The following is a 21,891-nucleotide window of genomic DNA, read 5'->3' as shown; positions in this document are numbered from 1 at the left end:
CTTGCTGCTGTAGGTCTTTGTCACCACGCTTCATGAAGACACTGTAATTGTCAACAGGTGGGCCTTCCAGGTTGAGCACCAGCTCAGTGAAGACAGGTGATGCATGTGTCTTGCTGAGTTATTGGCATATAGTTTACACTTAATAAGGATTGAAGGAAGACAGGAGGTTCATCCAGATTCAAACTTAGGGCCCTGTGAGATCAAGCTGCTAGATTTATTTATTTATTTTTCTTTCTTTCTCTCTCTCTCTCTCTCTCTTTTTTTTTTTTTTTTACAGTGTTATAGTTCCAGGTGTACAATGTAGTGATTCAACAATTTCACACATCACCTACTGCTCATCAGGACAAGTGTAGTGTTTAATCCCCATCATCTATTTAACCCAACCTCCCATCCCCCCTCCGCTGTTAACCATCAGTTTGTACTCTACTGTTAAGGGCCTGTTTCTTGGTTTGCCTCTCTCTCCCCTCGCCCCCCTTGCTCTTTTGTTTTGTTTCTTAAATTCCACATCGAGTGAAATCATATGGTGTTTGTCTTTCTCTGCACGCTGCTTGTTTTCTTGATATATTTCCAACCTCCCTTTGGGCACAGTAGTAATAAGACGACAAGCATTTGGTTCTCCAACATTTCACAAATATTTATTAAGTACTTACTACGTATTGGCAGCGTTCCAGATACTAGGTATACGGAAAGGAGCAAGGCAGAGTCCCTGATCAAATAAAGTTTATTCTTATAGGTGAAGACAAACAATAAAAGCAAGGAAACAAGGTGGCTTCAGTGATAATTATAATGAAGAAAATAAAAGTGGGGCACCTGGCTGGCTTAGTCGGTAGAAGATTCCACTCTTGATCTTGGGATTATGAGTTCGAGTTCCACACTGGGCGTAAAGATTACTTTAAAATCAGTGAATGAATGAATGAATGAATGAATACGTGTAATGGCAATAGGGAATGATGGGGCAGGGTAGGGTGAGAAGGTGACATTTGAACTAATTTTGAGAGCGAGCCATCCATGGAAAAGGTCGGGGCCAGGGCAATTGCACTTGGAAAGACGGTGAGATGGAAACAGTGGCCACTCCATGAAGGCTGAAGGGAAAAGCCCGATCACTTACACCACTGCAACGTTGGATTTCGTTACAACTGCAATCCGGAATCCTGATTTACTGTTAAAATACCACCGCGGTTTCTTTGGGAGAATGTACGACACATCTATATTCTGAGTCTAAAATACTTGCCACAAAACAGTCACACTTCTTGGCTACTTCTTGTCAAAAGGGAAATCTTCCGGATCCAGCAGGGGGCGCTGTAAAGCGCCTGCTCCACAGAATATGCCTCTCAGCACTCTTTGGTTCTTTTCGAGGAGCGGGTCGCTTCCGGGAGCGGCCGCAGCGCCCGGCTCCTTCCTCTCTATCCGCCCGTCTCCGTGGTCGCCATGGCCCCTCCTCTCTCCGGCTAGTCGCGTGCTCTTTGCACTCTTCCCGAAGCCCACTCCGGGGCCGCGGGGCTCCGGCGGAGGGCGGAATCCGGCTTATGGCGGTCCCGGGGCCGGCGGCCAGGGCTGGCGCCAGGTGAGCAGGGCGGCCCGGGAGGAGGGCCTGGCCTCAGGGTGCCCTCCCCGGGGGTAGGTGAGGAAGGGGCCCCGCTGCCTTCCGCCCTCGGCCCGGTCCGGGCAACAGAGGAGCTTGAGAGGGGGCGCCCACCCTCCCGCGATCCGAGGCCTCCTCCAGCACTCTGTGGGATCCTCTCCCTCGGAACTGGTTCCCCCCCCCGCCCCCCTAAGAACTTCAAGTGCACAGAATTGAATTAATCGTCATTCTCAGTTCTTAGCACACTGTGGTCCAGTGTAAGACCCTCTTGTGTTCTGCTTTTGTATCTTCCTTCGTTCCTTATTCTCAGTCGCATTTCACCCCCCTTCTCAGACGCCCCACTCTGGTGTATTAAAAGAGTTTGTACAGCCCAGTGTATACAAGTTTGCGTATTTGTTACCTTGAAAGATATATAGTGGTTTTGAATTCCATAAGTTATAATATACTGTGATTTGTTTTTAAACTTTTTGACTCAACGTAATGCTTTTGAGATCCTATGTTCAGTAGTAATCTAGTTTTCATTTCCCGGGGCTGCATGAAATGCTACTCTACATACTTTAGACCGCATTTTACTTACATATTCCCCTAATGACGGACACTTACATTGCTTCCAGTTTTTAACCACCGCAAACATACTGGCGTTTGTCTCCTTGTGGATATGGGTGATATTTTTCTGGATTATCCACCCCCCCGGGTAGGATGCTAGGTCATACCTACATCTGCAAAATTATTCTCTGGAATGGTCACATCAGTTTATACTTCCCAGCAGCATTGCATAAAGGTTCTGACTTCTTCATATCCCCCCAACGTTTGGTATTTTTTTATTTTCTAATGTTTATCCATCTGATGGGTTGTAAGGTGGCATCCCCTTGTGTTAATTTTCATGTATTAAGCATTTGGGTTTCCCCTTTTCTGAATTGCCTGTTTGTATCCTTTTCTCACTTTTTCTTTTTTTTTTTTTTAATGTTTATTTTTGAGACAGAGAGAGTGCGAGCATGAGCTGGGGAGGGGCAGAGAGAGTGGGAGATACAGAATCTCAAGCAGGCTCCAGGCTCCGAGCTGTCAGCACAGAGCCCGCCCAATGCGAGGCCGAACTCAGGAACCTTGAGATCATGACCTGAGCCAAAGTCGATGCTTAACCGACTGAGCCACCCAGGTGTCCCCTTTTCTCACTTTTCTATGGATTTCCTGTTGTCCTGACTTGTAAGAATTCATTGTATGCCCTAGATTTTGATTCCTTGTTGGTTTTACACTCCGCACACACCTTCTCCAAGTCTTTTAATTTAACCCATGGCACGGTGTTGAGCAAAAATAAGTCCGTGGGGTGCCTGAGTGGCTCAGTTGGTTAAGCATCCAACTTCAGCCCAGGTTCAAACCCCGTTTCAGGTGAGCTCAAGCCCCGATTCGGGACTCTCGCTCTACCTCTGTCTCTGCCCCTCGTGGAATTCTCTCTTCCTCTCACTCTCTGCTCTTCTCTCTCTCTCTCTCTCTCTCTCTCTCTCTCACACACACACACACACACACGCAAAAGTAGTAAGTGCATTCGTTTTCCCCTTTATAAAAATTTGTGGGTCTGGGGTCTTATTTGAGGAGTATCTTCCCACTGTATCTTCATTAAGATGTTCTTCTGCAGTTCCTTCTATTAACTAAATAGAATTGCTTTTCACCTTTAGACTTTCAATCCATTTGGAGTTTTTAAATTTTATCTTTCTAAATGATGTGAGGTAATGACCTAAATTTTCCTCTGCCTTTTTCAATTATAGCTAATGAATTAATAATTAGAAGTTAGAGAGCCTTTGGAGCATAGTTAAGAGCTCACTTTCTTGGACCTAGGTGGCCTGTATCCAAACCCTAAGGCTGCCACTTACCAGGTGGGTGACAGGGCAAGTTACTTACCCTCTTTGGCTTTAGTTCCTCATCCATAAAATAGGATGTAGTTTCCATCTCTTAGGGTTGTGGCAACCAAATGAATTAATACATGTAAAATACATGGAGAACAGTACTGAGCATATAGTGTTGCTTACTGAGCGTAAGCAGGTGTTAGTATCAATATGTCATTTCTTGTGACACAGCCTCTATTATGTGCCCATGTAAACATAGGCCTGTTTTTTCTTTTTGGTCTCTGTCCCATTGGTCTTTTTGCTCCTGTATTAAAACCACAGCTCTGCAATATGATTTGTTTTAATAACTGATGGTTTGAGTCTCTTCCTCCTCCTTTTCTGTTCTTCACAATTGCCCTCAGCTATTCACGGGCCTTTATATTTCCTTATAAAGTTCCTCAGAGAAGTTCTGCTTGTGATTGGTATTATACAGAATTAATAGGCTACTTCTGTTAGAAATTAGGTCTTTATAGGGGCACCCGGGTGGTTCAGTGGTTAAGCGTCCCACTTCGGCTCCAGTCATGATCTCATGGTTTGTGAGTTTCAGCCCCCGCATCAGGCTCTGTGCTGACAGCTTGGAGTCTGGAGCCTGGTTCAGATTCTGTGTCATTCTCTCTGTGCCCCTCCCCTGCTCACGCTCTGTCTCTCTGTCTTTCAAAAATAAATAAACGTTAAAAAAAAAAAAAAAGAAATGAGGTCTTTATATAATTAAAAAAAAAATTTTTTTTAATGTTTATTTTTGAGAGAGAGAGCACGAGCAGGGGAGGGGCAGAGAGCTAGGGAGACACAGAATCTGAAGCTGGCTCCAGGCTCTGAGCTATCAGCACAGAGCCTGACACGGGGCTTGAACTCACAAACCACAAGATCGTGACCTGAGCCGAAGTCAGATGCTTAACTGAGCCACCCAGGCACCCTATCTTTATAGAATGTTAAGTCATCCCAACTCTAAGTCTTCTTTCACATCCTATGACAGAGCTTTCTGTTTTCTTTCAAAATGTATTTTTTTTTTAATGTTTATTATTTTTGAGAGCGTGTGCTTGGACACACGAGCAGGGGAGGGACAGAGAGAGAAGGAGAGAGAATCCCAACGGGCTCCTCGCTGTCAGCACAGAGCCTGACGAGGGACTCCCATTTCATGAATGTTGAGATCATGACCCGAGCCGAAATCGAGAATCGGATGCTTAAGCGACTGAGCCACCCAGGCGCCCCTCTTCCAAAATGTCTTATACACTCCTTTTAAAAGTTAATTTCTGGATATTTTGTAGTTGTTTTTAAGGCTTTTCTTTTGTAAATGACATCTTATTTTCTTTATATTTTCCAGTTGGTAATTGTTGGTATAGAACACTATTGAGATTTGTATGTTAACCCTATATCTAGCTGAACTCCTTTTATTTCCATCATTTGCCTATTGATTTGCTGTTTGTTGGGTAATTGATCACATTGTCTGCAAATAAAGACCATTTAATCTCTCCCCTTTTAATTCTTTTACCTCATTTATTTTTCTTGCTTTATTGATCTAACCAGAACCTTAAAATCCTTGATGGGCTTTCTTGTCATGTTTGGGACCGTATAGAGGATGTGGCTAAAGTTTCTTCATTAACTGTTTTTTAGCTGTAGATTTTTGGTAAATAACCGTTTATAGCCTTTACCAGCTTACAGAAATTCCTTTCTCTCCCATCTATTCCTCACATTCTTGCTGCCTGGCCTGGGCCCCTCCATAGAACAATGTAGAGAAATTTGGTAACTGCTCTCTGAGGCTTAATGGCTGTCTTAGGTTTCTCTCTGCGTCTCTTCTTCAGGCCCAAATTAGATCTGCAATTTCTCCAGCGGTTCCTGCAGATACAGAAGGTTTTGTTTCCCTCTTGGTCATCACAGAATGCTTTGATGTTCCTGACCCTTTTGTGTGTGGCCCTACTGGGTGAGTGAGTGAGCCCAGGTTGGAGGGGGCTTTGGGGTTCCTTCTCTCTGGAGAGTTGATGAGGCGGGTGTTCAAGGGGAAGCCTCCCTTCTCGTTTTCTCATCCTTCATCATTGACTTCTGACTCCTTTCCCCACCCCAGAACAACTGGTGATCTACCAGGTTGGCTTGATCCCAAGTCAGTACTATGGGGTCCTGGGAAACAAAGACTTGGATGGGTTCAAGACCCTGACATTCCTGGCTGTCGTGCTCATCATTCTCAACTCCATGGTAAGGTGTTCTCCGTGTGTTTCTCTTCTTCTCCAGCCTAGTGTAAGCAGAATGCCCAGTGGGACTTAGCCACCAGGAAGCAGGAAGCAGGCTGTGAGAGGGGTGTTCCCTCCCTTTTCTGGGAACTGGAGTTCAGAGCCCTGTTCAGGGCATTGATCTTGCTGTTTGGCCTAATTCCTCAGGTGTTTCAAGCTTCCAGGACTAGGCTGGGAGGTTCTGGTTAAATCGGTATTTAGCAGAAATGATCTTGTCCCTTCCATTCCCAGGACTCTTGCTTCAGGGAGCTCAGAGCACTTGAAATTGGGGATCAGCAGCTAGGGGGCTGCTGCTTCTCTGTGGGGCTGAGGCCATGGTTCAGCCTGGCGCCATGTCACCTCCCAGCCCTTGCACCTGCGGCTTTCCTGCAGGATGGCCTCCTTCTCTTCCCTTCCCTCGGTTAATGCCTGCTCACTTTTCAAGGTTCTGCTGTTGTCACCTCCTTCAAGTCCTCCTTAGCATTCTCCTTCATGTTTTGTCCACCAAACCCTGCCCTCTTCTCTGCTTAACTAATACTTTGAGTTAACCTCTGCTGTAATACTCCTCACACCCTTGTCATTGTTTTCTTGCTAGACTGAGCTCATTGTCATTGCCTCAGGCTTAGCGTGTAAGTGCTCCATCAGTGGTGAACAGGGAGAGTCAGGCCTCTGCCAGGGCTCAAGCCTGATGCTCTGTCTGCCTGTACTACCTGCTTTCTTGGGGAAGTCACTTCTCATCACACTTGGGGCACTTTTGATGGGTCTTCTGGAAGGAAACACCTGTGTGTACATAACCCTGTTCTAAGCTTTGGGGGACAGAAAAGTAAGAACATAAATGGCATAGAAATACCCTCCCAGTCTCCAGAAGCTCACCTGCTCTCAGCAGAAGACAGAACAATTACTGTCTTGGCTTCGATAAGCCCTTTAGTGCTTCGTGAAGGAATGCGCACGGGAGGGAGGGAAGAATCCCCTGACTTGACACTTGAAACAAGCAGAAGTGCTGAGTGGACAGAGAATAATCAGAGTGGGCTGGGACTGGTCAGCAGAGGCTTCTGCCGGCCCTGAGCTTCTGGCTGAGGCTTGCAGTAAGCCATCTCTCCCTCTCGCTCCCTTCCTCTTGCTTCCCCCGCTGCACAGCTGAAGAGCTTTGACCAGTTCACCTGCAACCTGCTGTATGTGAGCTGGAGAAAGGACCTCACCGAGCACCTTCACCGCTTCTACTTCCAGGGCCGTGTGTACTACACCCTCAACGTGCTGCGGGATGACGTCGATAACCCGTAGGCGCCCGCTCTCGGTCCTCCCTACCGTCTGCAGGGTCCTGTCGGGCTGGCTCAGCCCTGGAGAGTCCCTGCTGCACGCCCCTGAGAGCTCATCCACAGTTAGGTGCAAGTGTTGATAAGCACCCTATGGGAAGGAGACCCTGGAGGCTCCCTGGAGGGGCTGCAGGGCTGAGAATAGGGAGCTAAAAGATAGGAGCAGCTCCCTTTTGTCCGTTTTATATCCTGCATTTCCAAACCAAACCAGGCACCATCCGAAGAAAGTGTCCTCGGGAGCAGAACAGCTTTTGGATTTTCAGCAGTAGAAAATTACTGCTGCCTAGGATTCCTTGTGAGATTTAGATCTTCATTCTGTCCCCTCCCAGTTTATAGGCCTTAGTTCACTGAGCCCCAGGTCCCCTTTCTGGGAAATGAGGATGACAGTTCCTACCTGAAGAATATCTCAGATGATTTTCATGGAGTGCACATATGCGCTACCTGGCACATGACCAGGGTTCCAGTGTGAGTTCGCTCTTGTTATTTCACAGGTGAGGAAACTGAGGCCCAGAGAATGCAAGTGACTTGCCCAGGGTCATGTCTCTCATTGGAAATAGGAGTCAGTGTGGCCCCCGGCGGTGCAGTGGGACCTGAGGAGTCCCTCCTCATACTCATTCCCTCTCCACCCACCACCCTCAGGCACTTTCTTGCTTTCCTCAGCCTAAGCTGAGCTTTGCAGCAAAGATTCTTCGGATGCCTGTTGCCTCTTTCTCTTCTAGGCTTCTCGATGGCTCACCCCATATGAAGCTTCTGCAGCCAGATAGTTAAAATGGGGGAGGCTCGGGCTTGCAGAAGGGATTGGGAGGAGCTAGATAGACGGGATAGCTTTTCTGCTCATCCAGAAACTCGGCTTATCTGCCCTCGTGTCTTTCTCTGGTGCTGCTCAGGACCCTTGGGTACTGGACCTTTCAGTTGCCACTTTTCCTGAGGGGTAAACTGAGGTACCCCAAGAAGCCACTCTTCAGAACCCCATTTAAAGCTCCTGAGGGTCTCGGTGCCTCTAAGAAAACCAGTGCTTATCTGGGTCCATCTTTCCCTGGGATCGTAGCTGACAGTGCCGAAAGGCAAGGTCAGGATGAGAGGTAACCGGAATCAGTCTCCACTCTCTCCACCCTCTGCCCTGCTCCCTGGTCCAGTTGCTCTGTGTTGTTGGTTCCAGGGACCAGCGCATCAGCCAGGACGTGGAACGGTTCTGCCGGCAGCTCAGCAGCATGGCTAGCAAACTGATCATCTCGCCCTTCACCCTCCTCTACTACACCTACCAGTGCTTCCAAAGGTGACACCTCTCCTCCCCCCCCAGCCAGGTGTTTCCCCCGAGGTCCCTCACTCACACAAACTCTCCCAAGTCAGGGCCTTCCTTCCCTCCTACCTGTAGCCCAGGAAGCCTTCCTCTGTCCTGTGCTCATCCCCCTGTCCTCCCTTGAGACATGTGGCATTTCAGTGTCACGGGGATCCTGGTACTCTGACCTCCTAGATCAGGTAGCAAATGCCCCCCCACACAGGAGCAGAGGTCCCACAGGACTGCTGGCTGAAACTGGACAACTGGTGCCTGAAAGTGAGCAAGAATCAGGGCTGAGCCCTGCAGCTAATGTGTCTCACACACACACACACACACACACACACACACACACACACGCTCCCCACCCCCACCCCTCTGCTTTTCAGCACAGGCTGGCTTGGGCCTATGAGCATCTTCGGGTATTTCATTCTGGGAACCGTGGTGAACAAAATGTTAATGGGGCCCATCGTGGCAAAGCTGGTGCAGCAGGAGAAGCTGGAGGGGGATTTCAGGTATGTCTCTTGGGTGCTCTTGGGTGAGGTCTTGAACCTCCCTAAACTTCAGTGATCCCATCTCTGAAAGGGTTGATACCGTTGCCTGCAGAGAGGGTGGTGAGGAACATTACTGAGATTATACGTGAGAAGCACCGAGAACAGTGTCCGATTGGCCATCATCATCCCTTGGCCTTCTCATGTGCTTCTGTTCCAACCTCCCTGGTTTGGCTCAGCCGATGGATCCAGCCCTGTTCTTGCTTCTCGGGCCCCCCCTCCTGAAGGAGTTGGGCCCTGGGAGGCGGTGGTGTGGGCAGGAATGCACCTGTCCTCTGGGGAGCTGAGGAGCTGCCCTGTCTGCAGGGCGTCTGTCACCCCACACAGGTCCTGGGATTCCCGCCTTGTGACAGCTCAGGGAAGGGCTACGCCAAGACGGCCACAGTTTTGAGGTGGAGCTGGGTTCCTCTTGGGAGGTCTTAGTCCAGGCCTCCGAAAGGAGAGGGGCCAGTACTGGCCACTGTCAGCACACGTTTCCCTTTGGTCTGCGCAGGTTCAAGCACATGCAGATCCGGGTCAATGCCGAGCCTGCTGCTTTCTTCAGGTGAGTCAGGTGGGGATAGTTCCCTTCTGCCTCATCAGAGCTGATAGAAGAGATGGCAGAGAAGGGAAGACGAATTGTACAGCCCTCCTACCATCACTGAGCCTAGGGGCCGAGTATTTCCATTTGGCTATGACCCTATCCCCGTATCTCTCACTGACCTTGTCGGCCTCATCCTTATGTCCAGGGATTTTTGCTTCTGAAGCTGGTCCCTTCTAGTGGCCTAACGTGGGGCCTAAATTTGTTCTAAGAATGAAATGAGTGGGGGCGCCAGGGTGGCGCAGTCGGTTGAGCGTCCGACTTCAGCCAGGTCACGATCTCGCGGTTCGTGAGTTCGAGCCCCGCGTCAGGCTCTGGGCTGACGGCTCGGAGCCTGGAGCCTGTTTCCGATTCTGTGTCTCCCTCTCTCTCTGCCCCTCCCCCGTTCATGCTCTGTCTCTCTCTGTCCCAAAAATAAATAAAAAACGTTGAAAAAAAAAAAAGAATGAAATGAGTGAATGCTTCACATCTCGGTGAGGATTGTAAGGCATTGCCTCTGCCTTTGTCTTACCCTCTTTAAAATGGCTTTCTGCCACTGCCTGATGGCTGATCAAAGAGTCAAAGGCCAATCCTTTGTCTCTGTAGCATAAAGAAGGGAAGGGAGCCTCAGGAGATCAGGAGACCTGGTTCTTACACTGTTCAAGTGGAACAAAGAGTCACCTGGTCTCCTGACAGCAGCATTGTGAAATTTCATTCCTTCCCTCAGAGTCAGGGCAAGTCCCTGGGCCTTGCCTCCTGGAGGCCTGTGGAATCGTTGTTTGGACTAATAGCTCAGGGCCCAGAGGTGTTGGTGGAAGCTGCCATTGAATTATCTGGATCTCATTGCCCAGGGACTTTTGCACTTGTCCAGCTCTGCTGAAGTTTGTAGCAGCCACCACTTGGGGGCGCCAAGGATACTAGGAATCTGCAAGGTGGGGTTGGGTTGTGTGGTGGGTAGGGCTGGGCCTGTGCTAAGTTGTTTTTGGATTCTGCAGCCTCTCAAGAGGAAAGCAGGTTGGTTGTTGGAGCTCTGGGTGGCCTCCAATGGCTTCTCTGTCCCTCTGACACTTTCCACGTGCCAGGTGGAGAATGCAGTGTCTGCCTGTCCCCCCTGAACTGGGAGCTCAAGGACAGGGACTATTTTATCCACTTCTTTATCTCACTGGCTAAGTAGCACAGGGCCTGCCACATAGCGGCTACGTGTATATTTGTTTAGCAATAACAGCTGTTATTTATTGAGGGCCCCTCTTATGCCTGGCGCTTTATGTTTAGAAATTCTCACTTTGACTTGTTATGTAGGTGCTATTAGCTCCATTTTATAGAAGAAGAAACTGAGATTCTGAGGCTTAAGTAACTTATCAGCGTCACCCAGCTAGTAATTGGCCAGAGCCAAGATTTGAACCAGCTCTGCCCAATCTAGAGTTCATGTTCTTTCTGCAGACAACACTGTGTTGAGAAAACAAGGCAATGAATGGGTGCTAGTAGCAGGAAGGGTCTGAGGTGAAGACTATTTGAACGGTCTTGGTCCCTAAAGGAGCATGTGATAATGTGATGAGGGATGGAGGGGTCCCCTGGCCTGGAATAAGGCTCTCCAGGCCCCATGGACACCCCAGCCTTTCTCGCCAGAGCTGGGCACGTGGAGCACATGAGGACAGACCGCAGGCTGCAGAGACTCCTTCAGACCCAGAGGGAGCTGATGTCCAAGGAGCTGTGGCTGTACAGTAAGTGGAGGGAGCCCCTGGAGGCAGGAGCCACAGGATTGGGATAGTCCCCTTCCCTTCCCACACTTCCCTGCTTTCTCTGCACGAATCACTTTGCTCTGATGAAGGAATTAACCACAAGGAGCCACTCCCTTTGCCATGAGTACCTTCGGGAGATTGAGGATCCAGGGAATAGCTTGGCCCTGCTTGGCTCTTCCTCCCTCAGAGCGCATGAATGGTTCCTGCGTCTCTCATCCTGGGTGTTTCTGTCTTCTACAGTCGGCATCAACACATTTGACTATCTGGGCAGCATCCTGAGTTACATTGTGATCGCAATCCCTATTTTCAGTGGTGTCTATGGAGACCTGAGCCCCACAGAGCTCAGCACCGTGGTCAGCAAGGTGAGAATCCTCCCCCCCCCCCGCTGACCCCTCATGCCATCCCCTTCAGCCAAGTGCCCAGGACCTCAGAGTCCAGGCCGTTGATCAGTGCTCCCTGTCCTGTGCAGAATGCCTTTGTGTGCATTTACCTCATCAGCTGCTTCACCCGGCTCATCGACCTCTCCAGCACCCTCTCAGACGTGGCTGGTTACACGCACAGGTGAGGCCGCGTCAGGCCCCTCCCCACGTCCTGAGCAGAGCATGTGCCACTTGGAGAAGTAGCTGCAGGAAAAAAAGGAACAGAAAAACCAGATGCTAGTGGGTGTGAGAGAGGGAGACTAAGACCTTCACCTGGGCCTTCAGACCCTCCTCAGATTTTCATTTCTTGCCCAGGATCGGGGAACTTGAGGAGACCCTTCTGGACATGTCCCCGAAGTCGCACGGTGGTGAGATCCTGGATGAGAGCGAGTGGGACATGGACAGGTGGGTGCCGGCCTGGCAGGGTGGCACAGCGGTTGAGGAGGCACCTCTGGGGGCGCCCAGTTCGGGTTCGCCCTGGAGCCCTGCTCTTGCCCAGCCGTGCAGCAGAACTGTGCGGAGCAAACGAAGGAGATCGCTGCCTCATGCCCGACACGTTACACGTGTCCACAGTTAGTGTTGCTGTTCTGGCATCTGTTGCGTTCATTCACAACTTCCTCAGCTGCCGGAAGCAAATGCGCACACCCGCTTGGGCCTGTGAGAACAAGACGAGTCTGAGTGGTACCCCTCCCACTGAGCCCCGCCACCTACCCCTTTCCTCAGGGCATGCTTGTTCCCCTGCCTCGCTCACACCCACACGTCTTTATTCGTGTCTCCTTGCATGCTCGGTGATGTTTCTGACCTTTCTGTGCAACTGAGGGTTTGTTTCATGTCCTCGCTTTTCCTGATCTACTTACTTAACTGTTCTTCTGTGTCTTAGTTTCTTCATCTCTGTAAGGGGAACAGTAACTGAACCTTCCTCTCAGGGTGCTTGCGAGGATTAGAATCACAGTTCACAGAAAGTACTTGAACAGTGGCCACAGAGAAAGCTTTCAGAAATGGAAACAGCCTGAATTCCAGGGACTACACACAACTCTCTCCTTAGGGACTAAAGCCTGAACCGTTGCCCTGTTCAGAATTCAGGCTTCGTGCACCTCTGGGCCTCGGGCTGGGGAGATGGGCAGTGACCACAGGAGACCAGAGGTGCTGTTGTCCGGGGGAGGTGGGTGTCTGCGCAGACCCAGCAGCTCCAGATCCTTTTATGACCACCATGCCCGTCCTGTCATAGCTCCTGGTTACACGCGCTATGAAAACCCGCTCGTCTTCTAGTTAGACAGCTTCAGCCCTGTGACCCCGAGGGAGTTACTTAGCCACCTGACTTGGTTTCCTCATCTACCAAGTGGGGTAAGGAGTCACGTGTGGGGCTTTGTGAAGCCTGGAATAAAGGAGGTGCCCCCAGCCCTACCTCTGTTGGTCTGCTAGGGCTGCCCTAACGATACCATAGACCAGGTGACTTATCCAGCATTTATTTCCTCACAGTTCTGGAGACTGGAAGTCCCAGATCAGGTTATTGCCTGGGTTGGTTTCTTCTGAGGCTTCTCTCCTTGGCTTGCAGATCTGTCTTCTCCCTGTGCCCTTTCCTGGCCTCTTCCCTGTGTGTGAGCCTCTCCCTTTTCTTTTCTTTTTGTTTTTTGTTTTAAATGTTTATTTTTGAGAGAGAGCGAGCGAGCACGCAGGAGAAGGGCAAAAAGAGAGGGGGACAGAGGATCCAAAGTAGGCTGCGAGCTGTCTGCACAGAGCCCAACGTGGGGCTCGAACTCACAAACCATGAGTTCCTGACCTGAGCCAAAGTTGGACGCTTAACCGACTGAGCCACCCGGGTGACCCTCTCCTTCTTGAAATGACCTCAGCTGTATTAGATCAGAGCCCTATCCTAATGGCCTCATTTTAATGCAGTCATTTCTTTAAATACCTTATCTTCAAGTGCAGTTACACTCTGAGGCACTAGGGGTTGAGACTTCAGCATGTTATTTTGAGGACGTAGTTTAGCCCATAACCACCCCTCTATTCAGAGGTAAGACCCCCCCCCCCACCAAGGACAAGACCCTCCCCGCTGGCAAAACACACTACTTATCTTCCCCACACTCCTCTCCTCTTAATCACAGGGCCCCAGACTGGCCAGCTGCGGAACCAACGGACACAGCTTTTCTCCTCGAGCGGGTCTCCCTCTCTGCCCCCTTCTCTAACAAACCCTTGATCAAGGATCTGAGCCTGAAGATCTCTGAAGGTCAGAGTCTGCTCATCACGGGCAACACGGGCACCGGCAAGACCTCCTTGCTCCGGGTTCTAGGCGGCCTCTGGACAAGCACACGGGGTAAGAACCAGCCCTCCCTGCCTCTGAGCCAGCTGGTGGGATGTGTGCGTGCGTGTGTGTGTGTGTGTGTGTGTGTGTGTGTGTGTGTGTGTAAAAATCCAGGTGTTTTTGTCAGGAAAGGAAGTGAGAGGCAGTTACTCTGTCTGAGAGATCTCAAAATGGAGGTTTCTGTGGGCTCTGCAGGCTCAGTGCAGATGCTGACGGACTTTGGACCCCATGGGGTGCTGTTCTTGCCACAAAAGCCATTCTTCACTGATGGGACCCTTCGGGAGCAGGTCAGTGTGGAGCCCACTCCTACCCCTGCCCTCACTGAGGCTTCTGGCAGTGTGACGGTTCTCAGCGCTAGAGAGTTCTGGGGCAGCAGGTGGGGTAATAAAATGGCCCCTGCCTAGCAGCGCCCTGGCCCTAAGAACTTCCTATTCACATCCATGGATTGGGCTATTAGAGTGGCTCCTGGGGGCAGGTTGGATTCTGGGGGCCCTGCCCCACCATCTGCCGGCTCAACCTCTCCCACTGGACTCTTGGCCCGGGTGTTCCTTGCCGTCCTCAGGTGGAGAGGAGGCTGGCCTTGGCGGTTCCTGGGGCTGTTTCTGAGGGAGGATGGGCTGTGTGCCGCCCCACCTCTCTTTGGCCCTCATCTCAGGCCTGTGTGGTTTTGTTTTGTCAGGTGATATATCCCCTAAAGGAGATCTACCCCGACTCAGGTGAGCTGAGCCTCGCTGAGACACGTCCTCCCATGTCAGTTGTCCCCACTCTGCCTGGCTGTGGCCTCGCCAGTGCCTTTTGGCAGAGGCTCCAGCAAGGCTGCTGGTTTCGGGTTGGTTTTCTTCTTCAACGGCTTATGATTTTGCAAGCTCCTCTTGCTCTGTCTTGCTCTGTCTTGCTCTGTCTTGCTCTGCTTGAGGAGACACGCCCACTGGAGGAAGGGAAGAGATCACTTCCTTCACCTGGCCCTTCCCTTCTGGGTTAAGTGCCATAACCTGTCCCTGTAGAGCCTTAGCCCAGATTCTGATGCCCCCCCCGACTCTGCCCCCTTCCATGATGTACCCCATCTCTTCTGGCCACCCAGAAGGAGCTGACTTCTGGAGGAAAGCTTCTCTGTGTTGCAGGCTCTACCGACGATGAGAGGATCGTGAGGTTCTTGGAGTTGGCAGGCCTGGTGAGTGTGGGCAGGGACCCTGAGGTCCAGGCCCACCTGGTAGCACCGACCGCAAGTGCTGGTCCGGCAGAGCCAGCCGACTGGCCTGGGCCTGGGACTGGAAGTCGGAGCCTGGATCAGGGGAGTGGAGTATAAAGTGGCGACAGGAGCTGTGGGCATGTACAGGCAATAAGGGGGTGCGTTCTCTGGAGCGAATTTTAAAATGATAAGAAAACACCAAGTAAGTCTGCTTTTTCTTGTCGTCATGCTCCAGCAAATCTAAACCGTGCAGTTAACGAGGTATTCCTCTCTGCCCGCGGCAGATGGTTCTCACGGCGTCCTGCCGTGGTGCACCGCGAGGATGGAGCTCTGTCTCAGAGATGGGTGGGGTGGGGTGACAGGAAGCAGGGATGGGCCCTTCCACGGACAGTGTTCCCTCTGGGTGTGTTACAGTCCAGTTTGGTGGCGAGGACAGAGGGTCTGGACCAGCAGGTCGATTGGAACTGGTAAGAAGGGAGTTGGGGTGCTCCAGAGCCAGCTCCCCCAAAGACTGGGCTCCAGGTACTTGCTGGCCCATCAAGGGCATGTTCATGGCCTCGGGAGCAGAGTTGGGACCTCAGCTCGGGGGCAGCAGGGCTGCAGTGTGGTTGAAGGGAGGAGGGTGCTGTCCATCTGTCTTGGTGCTGGCTCCTGCCATGGGAACCTCTTCTTGCCTTGACCTTCTGTGCAACAGCCAGGCTATATCCTCCTTCCTCTAGTGGTGCTCTTGTTCCCACTCCTCAGGTACGACGTTCTGTCCCCAGGAGAGATGCAGAGGCTGTCCTTTGCCCGGCTCTTCTACCTGCAGCCAAAGTACGCAGGTGAGGCCTGCCCCACAGGTGTGCGTGCCAGGTGCCGTGTGCTCACAGAGGTGTCTGTGCGTGTGTGTTCGTGTGTAATTGAGGAGGCGTTCACGTGGGTAGGAGAGCACCCCTGTGCATGACTGGGCATCTCTGTCCCTGCAGGACAGGATGGCCGGGCTCTGCCCATGAGGCAGCAGGGTGCTCTTGGAATCCTCAGGGCGGCTCTGGATGTGCCACCAGTTCCTAAGCATTCTGCCATTGCGGCAGCCGGAGCCAGCCTTGAAAGAGCGTGTGATTTTATGCCCCCGGGCTCTGCGGTCCATAAGGGGGCCACATTCCTCCCCCCAGCTCTGCCTGGAGAGGGACGGCAGGTGTGAACTTCTTCAGGGACTGACATCTTGGGGGGAACTAAGAATCCCTGCTTTGAGCGGTTCTAGGCGGAGCTGGTGCTTATTACAGGAAGAGGGGGGATTTTGTCCTGCCACTGGTAGAAGGCTTCCCAGGTAGAGCCTCGCCCTCTGCTCTTTTGGCCATGCTCTCCCTATGGCAGGACTCCTGTAAGCCAGAGCGGCCGTTAGCCTTCCCCTGGTCCCAGCCAGAGGTAAGTGCGGTTTGGAGAAGCAGAGGTGGGCAGGGGCAGGACCCTATCTCTTCCCTCCGGCTTCTGCCCTCAGTGCTTGATGAAGCCACCAGCGCCCTGACTGAGGAGGTGGAGAGTGAGCTCTACCGCATTGGCCAGCAGCTGGGCATGACGTTCATCAGTGTGGGACATCGGCGCAGCCTTGAGAAGGTACCCAAGCTCACAGAGATGGCTTAAGGAGGAGGAAGAGCCCAAAGGCTGGGCCTGGCCAGGGGCCCTTCAAAATGGGGAGCGGGGGCAGCAGAGAGGGCAGGGAATGGATGGCCTCCTCTTGTTGTGGCCGGGCCAGCCTGATCCATGCGTGGTGGCGGTCTCTTGCAGTTTCACTCCTTGGTTCTGAAACTCTGTGGAGAAGGAAGATGGGAACTGACCAGAATCAAAGTGGAATGAAGCCAAGGGTGTGGCTGGCCACTGGACGAAGTGCCAAGCTCAGGGCAGATCGGCATCCTCCTGGAGAGACCAGGAGGCCTGCAGGGCAAGGGAGACTCCTGGCCCGCCTCACAGGTCCTGTGCAGGGAGCGCTGGCAGCGAGGGTGTGGCTCCCAATGGGGCACCCAGTCCTGCCAGGCCCCCCAGCTGCCTCAGCCAGAGCTCCCTGCACTCCCAAGTGCTGATCGCTTACAAATGACCTCAGATTGTGTTTTCTAAAGAAAAACCTGAAAGTGTGAGATCTATGAGAAATGTAGGATCAATGTGGAGAGAATATTGGGCTTAAAGTCCAGAGATCCGGAAATCTTTTAAATCCATTAAATTTTGTGGCAATAGATTTTTAACTTTAATCAACCACTTGAATTTTATAACTTTTTTAAAAAGAAAAGATAAACATTTCTTAAAAATTGGAGCTTTCTCCCTTCTCTTTCCTCTCCATTGTAGGATGACCTTTAAATTGAATCCACAGCCTTGTATTTGGGAGCTGGGTGGGAAGGAAGTAGCACTCTCCACAGTACTGGAACCTTCTGTGCCTGGTTTTTCACTTCACCCCGTATCTCCACTTTCCCTTTGCTGGTTGTACCTATAACCTCTAGGGCCCTTCTGTTCTTGTCTTAACCCAAGTACAACTAAATCTCTTTCCCCTCAGTCAGCTAAAATAAGGCGGAGATTTTTCAAAAATAATCTTTGGTAGGAAACAGCAACAGCCAGGGAGAACAGACAAAACCCAGAGAGCGCAAAATTTTGATATGGAAAATGATTGAGCCCAAAGTCCTTATTCTAGAACAATGTTCCCCAATGTTGAGTTGTCAGGGCAGCACATTCATAATTTTTGCCAGATCTCTCTATTTCTTGTAGTGTTCATCACTTAATTTTTTTTAATGTTTATTTATTTTGAGAGGCAGAGAGAGAGAGAGAATCCCAGGCAGGCTCTGCTAACAGTGCAGAGGGCTCCATCTCACAAACTGAGATCATGACCTTGAGCTGAAACCAAGAGCCGGATGCTTAACTGACTGAGCCACCCAGGCACTGCAGACGCTTAATATTGTCTGAAATAAGTCACTTTTTGTTTTTGTTCTTTGGGGTTTTTTGTTTTTTTGTTTTTGCATGTATAAGTTTATTCATTTATTTTGAGAGAGAGAGAGAGAGAGAGAGAGAGAGAATATCCCAAGCAGGCTCTACACCAGCAGTGTGGAGACCCACGCGGGGCTCAGGCTCACAAACCATGAGATCATGACCTGAGCAGAAACCAAGAGTTGAACACTTAACCTACTGAGCCAACCAGGCACCCCAGAATTAACTCCCTTTTTAAACCTAATTGCGTTTTTTAAAGTTTACATTTGGGGGCACCTGGGTGGCTCAGTCGGTTAAGCGTCCGACTTCGGCTCAGGTCATGATCTCATGGTCCATGAGTTCGAGCCCCATGTCGGGCTCTGGGCTGATGGCTCAGAGCCTGGAGCCTGTTTCCGATTCTGTGTCTCCCTCTCTCTCTCTGCCCCTCCCCTGTTCATGCTGTGTCTCTCTCTGTCCCCAAAATAAATAAACGTTGAAAAAAAATTAAAAAAAAAATAAAATAAAATCCCAAAGGCCTGTTTTTGCAGAAATGGAAAAGCTGATCCTAAAATTCATATGGTGTTGCAAATGATCACAAATAGGCAAGACAATCTTGAAAAAGAACAAAGTTGGAGTACTCAGGTTTCGAGATTTCAAAAATTACTTCAAAGCTACGGTAATCGAAACATCATAGTACTAGGATGGAGAGAGGTCATTCACTGGGATAGAATTCAAAATCCAGGGATAAACCCTTACATCTACGGTCAGGTGACTTTGGTCAAGAGTGCCAAGACTATTCAGTGGGGAAGAGCAGTCTCTTCAACAGATGGGGCTAGAAAACTAGATATCCACATGCCAACGAATGGAAGTGAACCCTTTTACACCAGATGCAAAAGTTAAAATGAATGAAAATTTTAGGAGCAAAGACTGAACAACTCTTAGAGGTGTGGGGAAATCTTCATGACCTTGGATCTGACAATGGTTTCTTAAACATGCCCAAAGCACAGGCAACAAAAGAAAAACACACGGGACTTTTTAAAAATTAAAGCTTTGGTGCATCAGAGGACACCATCAAGAGAGAGCAAAATAGTTGAGTAGGCAGCTCCAAACACCCATCCCTCCAAAGAAACGAAAAACAAGCTGAAACTGTCAGAACCAGAAAACAGTCCGAGGTTTACAGCGACCAAACACCGAATCGTGAAAAAGATAACCTAGAAGCGGTAGGCAAGTTTTGCAGTGTTTTTCCTCGCCCTGCCCTCATCTCCCGGGTTTGATGGCAGTTTTGAAGAGGGTAGCCTGTGTTCCCTGTGTGAGACCCTCGTCCTTGGTTCCAGAGAAAGCAGAGCAGACCTTATTTCCAAATTCTAACCTGTCTGGGGCTAGAAAGACTGGCACAAGGTGCTGGTCTCTCTTTTGCCTGACCCAGAACTCACTGGGCAGAAAAGTAGCATTGCCCCAAAACTTTGTAAGGTGCACAAAGCCTGCAGCCAACTGAAGCGAAAGGTTATGGTTAAGACATACAACAGGTCACCTAAAGCCTGCAGAGAATGCTGGGGAGAGAAATTAGGGCGTTCAAAAGCGACCTTGTGTAGGAGGGAATTTAGAAAGCCACATGCCCAGCCAGGACAGGATGCGTGCTCAGAAAAGACTGGAAGAGACTCTGAGCTTTCGCCTCTGGCTGGTCTCTGGGCTCAGTCCAAGCAGGAAGTAAAGACTAAGGCAGAGTTAAAGGAGCTAAATTGGCCCAGTGTTGAAGAGTGCCCCAGCACAGAGCTGGTCTGTAAAGACTGGGAGACATGTAGGTTTTGTTTGGGCTCCTGGTATTCAAGGAGATCTCTGTCAAATACTAGCAGAACAGAGACTTCAAGCGACCACACATGACAAGGATGACAGTCTTTGCGAAACTAGCTTGAGAAGGTCCCCGAAAAGATGGCTGCGGCCTTTAGTTATCAAAAACAGCAAACTCGAAAGACAGATACCATATGGTTTCACTCTTATGTGGATCCTGAGAAACTTAACAGAAACCCATGGGGGAGGGGAAGAAAAAAAAAAAAAGAGGTTAGAGTGGGAGAGAGCCAAAGCAGAAGAGACTGTTAAAAACTGAGAACAAACTGAGGGTTGATGGGGGGTGGGAGGGAGGGGAGGGTGGGTAATGGGTATTGAGGAGGGCACCTTTTGGGATGAGCACTGGGTGTTGTATGGAAACCAATTTGACAATAAATTTCATATATTAAAAAAAAAAAAAAAACAGCAAACTCTAGGGAAAGGAACTGGTTTCCAGTTACCGTATTATAACATTGAAATACCCAATTTCCAACAGAAACAGATTCTCCAAAGAAACAGACCTATGGCCCATTCAAAATGGGGAGAAGGACAGAAGCCCAGGTATTGGTCTTCCTACACAAAGGCTTTAACCCATCTGTCTTAAATATGCCCAAACGGCCAAAGGAAACCCTAGAGCTGGTTCCAGCTCTGGCTCTGATGTCAGAGCCACTAGCTCTGGACCTAGCACTGACTCCAGCACCGGGTTTGGTGCCGCAGCACCTTCTAGCTCGAGCGGGCACCGGCTCCGGGTTTGTAAGTGGCGGTGGAGTCGGAGCTCCAGCCGGATACGGTCCTGCGGCTGATGCTAGAGCTGGTCCAGCGACTGGCTCCACCTCTGAGGCTGGCTCCAGCCCTACAGCAGGCCCCTGCTCTGGCTCTGGTTGGTAGAGCGGGAGCTGGGGCCAGCTCCGTCTAGTCAATGGCTCGCCTGCTGGAGCTGGCTCTAGGTCGAGACTGGTTGTGGCCGTGGTGCTGAAGCTTTACTCTAGCTCTGAAGCTGACACTCAGTGTGGCTGTCGCTTGAAAGTAGGTTCTGGAGCTGGTGCCGGTTTTAGCTATAGCTCTAGAGCTGGTGTTGGAGTAGGGGGCAGAGCTGTTTTTAGCTCTGGAACCAGGCCTGGTGCCGGTGCTAGGACTGGTGCTGGCAACGGAGCTGGTGTAGGGTCTAGCCTTGGAGCCGACACTGTTTGGCAGATGGCACTGGATCTGGAGCCGACCAACCCTAGCGCGGGCACTGAGGCGGATTGTAGCTCTGGAGCTGGTGGTAGAACTACCGCTGGATCTGGCCTTGAAGCCAGGGCTAGCTCCGGAGCTGGTACTGGAGTTCGTTCTAGCTCCAGAGTTGGCTCTGACTGTTGCTCCCCAGCGGGACGTGGTGCCGAAGCCATCTCTCGCTCTGGATCTGGCGTGACAGCCGGCAGTGGAGCCGGTTCTGGAAAATTCCCACACGGCACTCCAGGTCCAAGCCAGGCAGGTTGAGATGCAGAAAGGCCACCAGCTGCTTCTGTCAGGGAAAGTCTGGAGGCTGTACCCACCCAGCAGCCAGGCAGGACGGAGGAGGCTGGAGGGGTAGGAGGGCAGGCGGTGGAGGCTGAAGCCTGGCCTTTCCTTCCACGCTGCCTCCTAAAGCACCTGTGCAGGGGGCTTGGCCCCCCCTACGCCTGGCCTTGCCCATCCAGACGCCAGCCCCAAACCACCCCTAACCCCACCCTGGCTGTCCTGGCAGAAGCAGGCCTGGTCACCAAGAAGGGAGCTGACAAAGAGCCTCGGTGGTGGGATGCTCTCCGTAAAGGTCTAACCAACTGAGCCCCCTTCTTCAGGGAAGCCTGACCTACTTCTCTGTCTTTCCCGTTCCCCGCCCACTGGAATATAAAGTCCACGAGGGCAGGGAGGGGCTGTGTCCACTCTGTTCGTTAACATCACCGGCACACGGTAAATGTGTGTGCTCCATAAAAATAAATTAGTGCTCCACAGAGGTCTACCGGATAAGGGGACAGTCCATCCTGCCAAGCCTTCCCAGGGCCCTCGTGGCACCTCAACCTGTAGCTTGTGCCCCGAGGCGCTGCCTTACTCTGCGTACTGTGCGTGGTCACATCTGAAGGGCAGGACGCCAGGCCCATGTACAGCCGAG

General features: G+C 51.0%; 1 protein-coding gene across 14 annotated transcripts; it reads left to right on the top strand.

The window, feature by feature from the left end:
- The first annotated feature begins 1,363 nt into the window (after window positions 1–1,363).
- On the top strand, window positions 1,364–17,293 carry ABCD4 (ATP binding cassette subfamily D member 4). 14 transcript variants are annotated; one of them, XR_006599794.1, is made up of 19 exons: window positions 1,364–1,564; window positions 5,262–5,380; window positions 5,522–5,649; window positions 6,801–6,940; window positions 8,136–8,252; window positions 8,642–8,767; window positions 9,297–9,347; window positions 10,989–11,083; window positions 11,342–11,463; window positions 11,571–11,662; window positions 11,836–11,925; window positions 13,626–13,834; window positions 14,018–14,109; window positions 14,502–14,538; window positions 14,944–14,993; window positions 15,426–15,478; window positions 15,776–15,832; window positions 16,489–16,604; window positions 16,776–16,810. XR_006599794.1 is itself a non-coding variant. In XM_003987823.6 (19 exons), exons 1-19 carry the CDS (start codon window positions 1,527–1,529, stop codon window positions 16,842–16,844), a joined length of 1,821 nt encoding a protein of 606 aa, XP_003987872.2. In that variant the 5' UTR covers window positions 1,367–1,526; the 3' UTR covers window positions 16,845–17,293. The 14 variants fall into 14 exon arrangements, 8 of the variants coding, with proteins under 8 accessions (XP_044916162.1, XP_003987872.2, XP_023111620.2 ...); XR_006599793.1 differs by having other exon boundaries at window positions 15,731–15,832; XM_003987823.6 differs by having other exon boundaries at window positions 1,367–1,564; window positions 15,756–15,832; window positions 16,776–17,293.
- The last annotated feature ends 4,598 nt before the right edge of the window (window positions 17,294–21,891 follow it).

Source organism: Felis catus, chromosome B3 (genome assembly GCF_018350175.1).
Source record: "Felis catus isolate Fca126 chromosome B3, F.catus_Fca126_mat1.0, whole genome shotgun sequence".
In the NCBI taxonomy this organism is placed as follows: Eukaryota; Metazoa; Chordata; class Mammalia; order Carnivora; family Felidae; genus Felis; species Felis catus.
The sequence above is the reverse complement of the archived record's forward strand: the minus strand, read 5'-3'. Positions and strand labels throughout refer to the sequence as shown.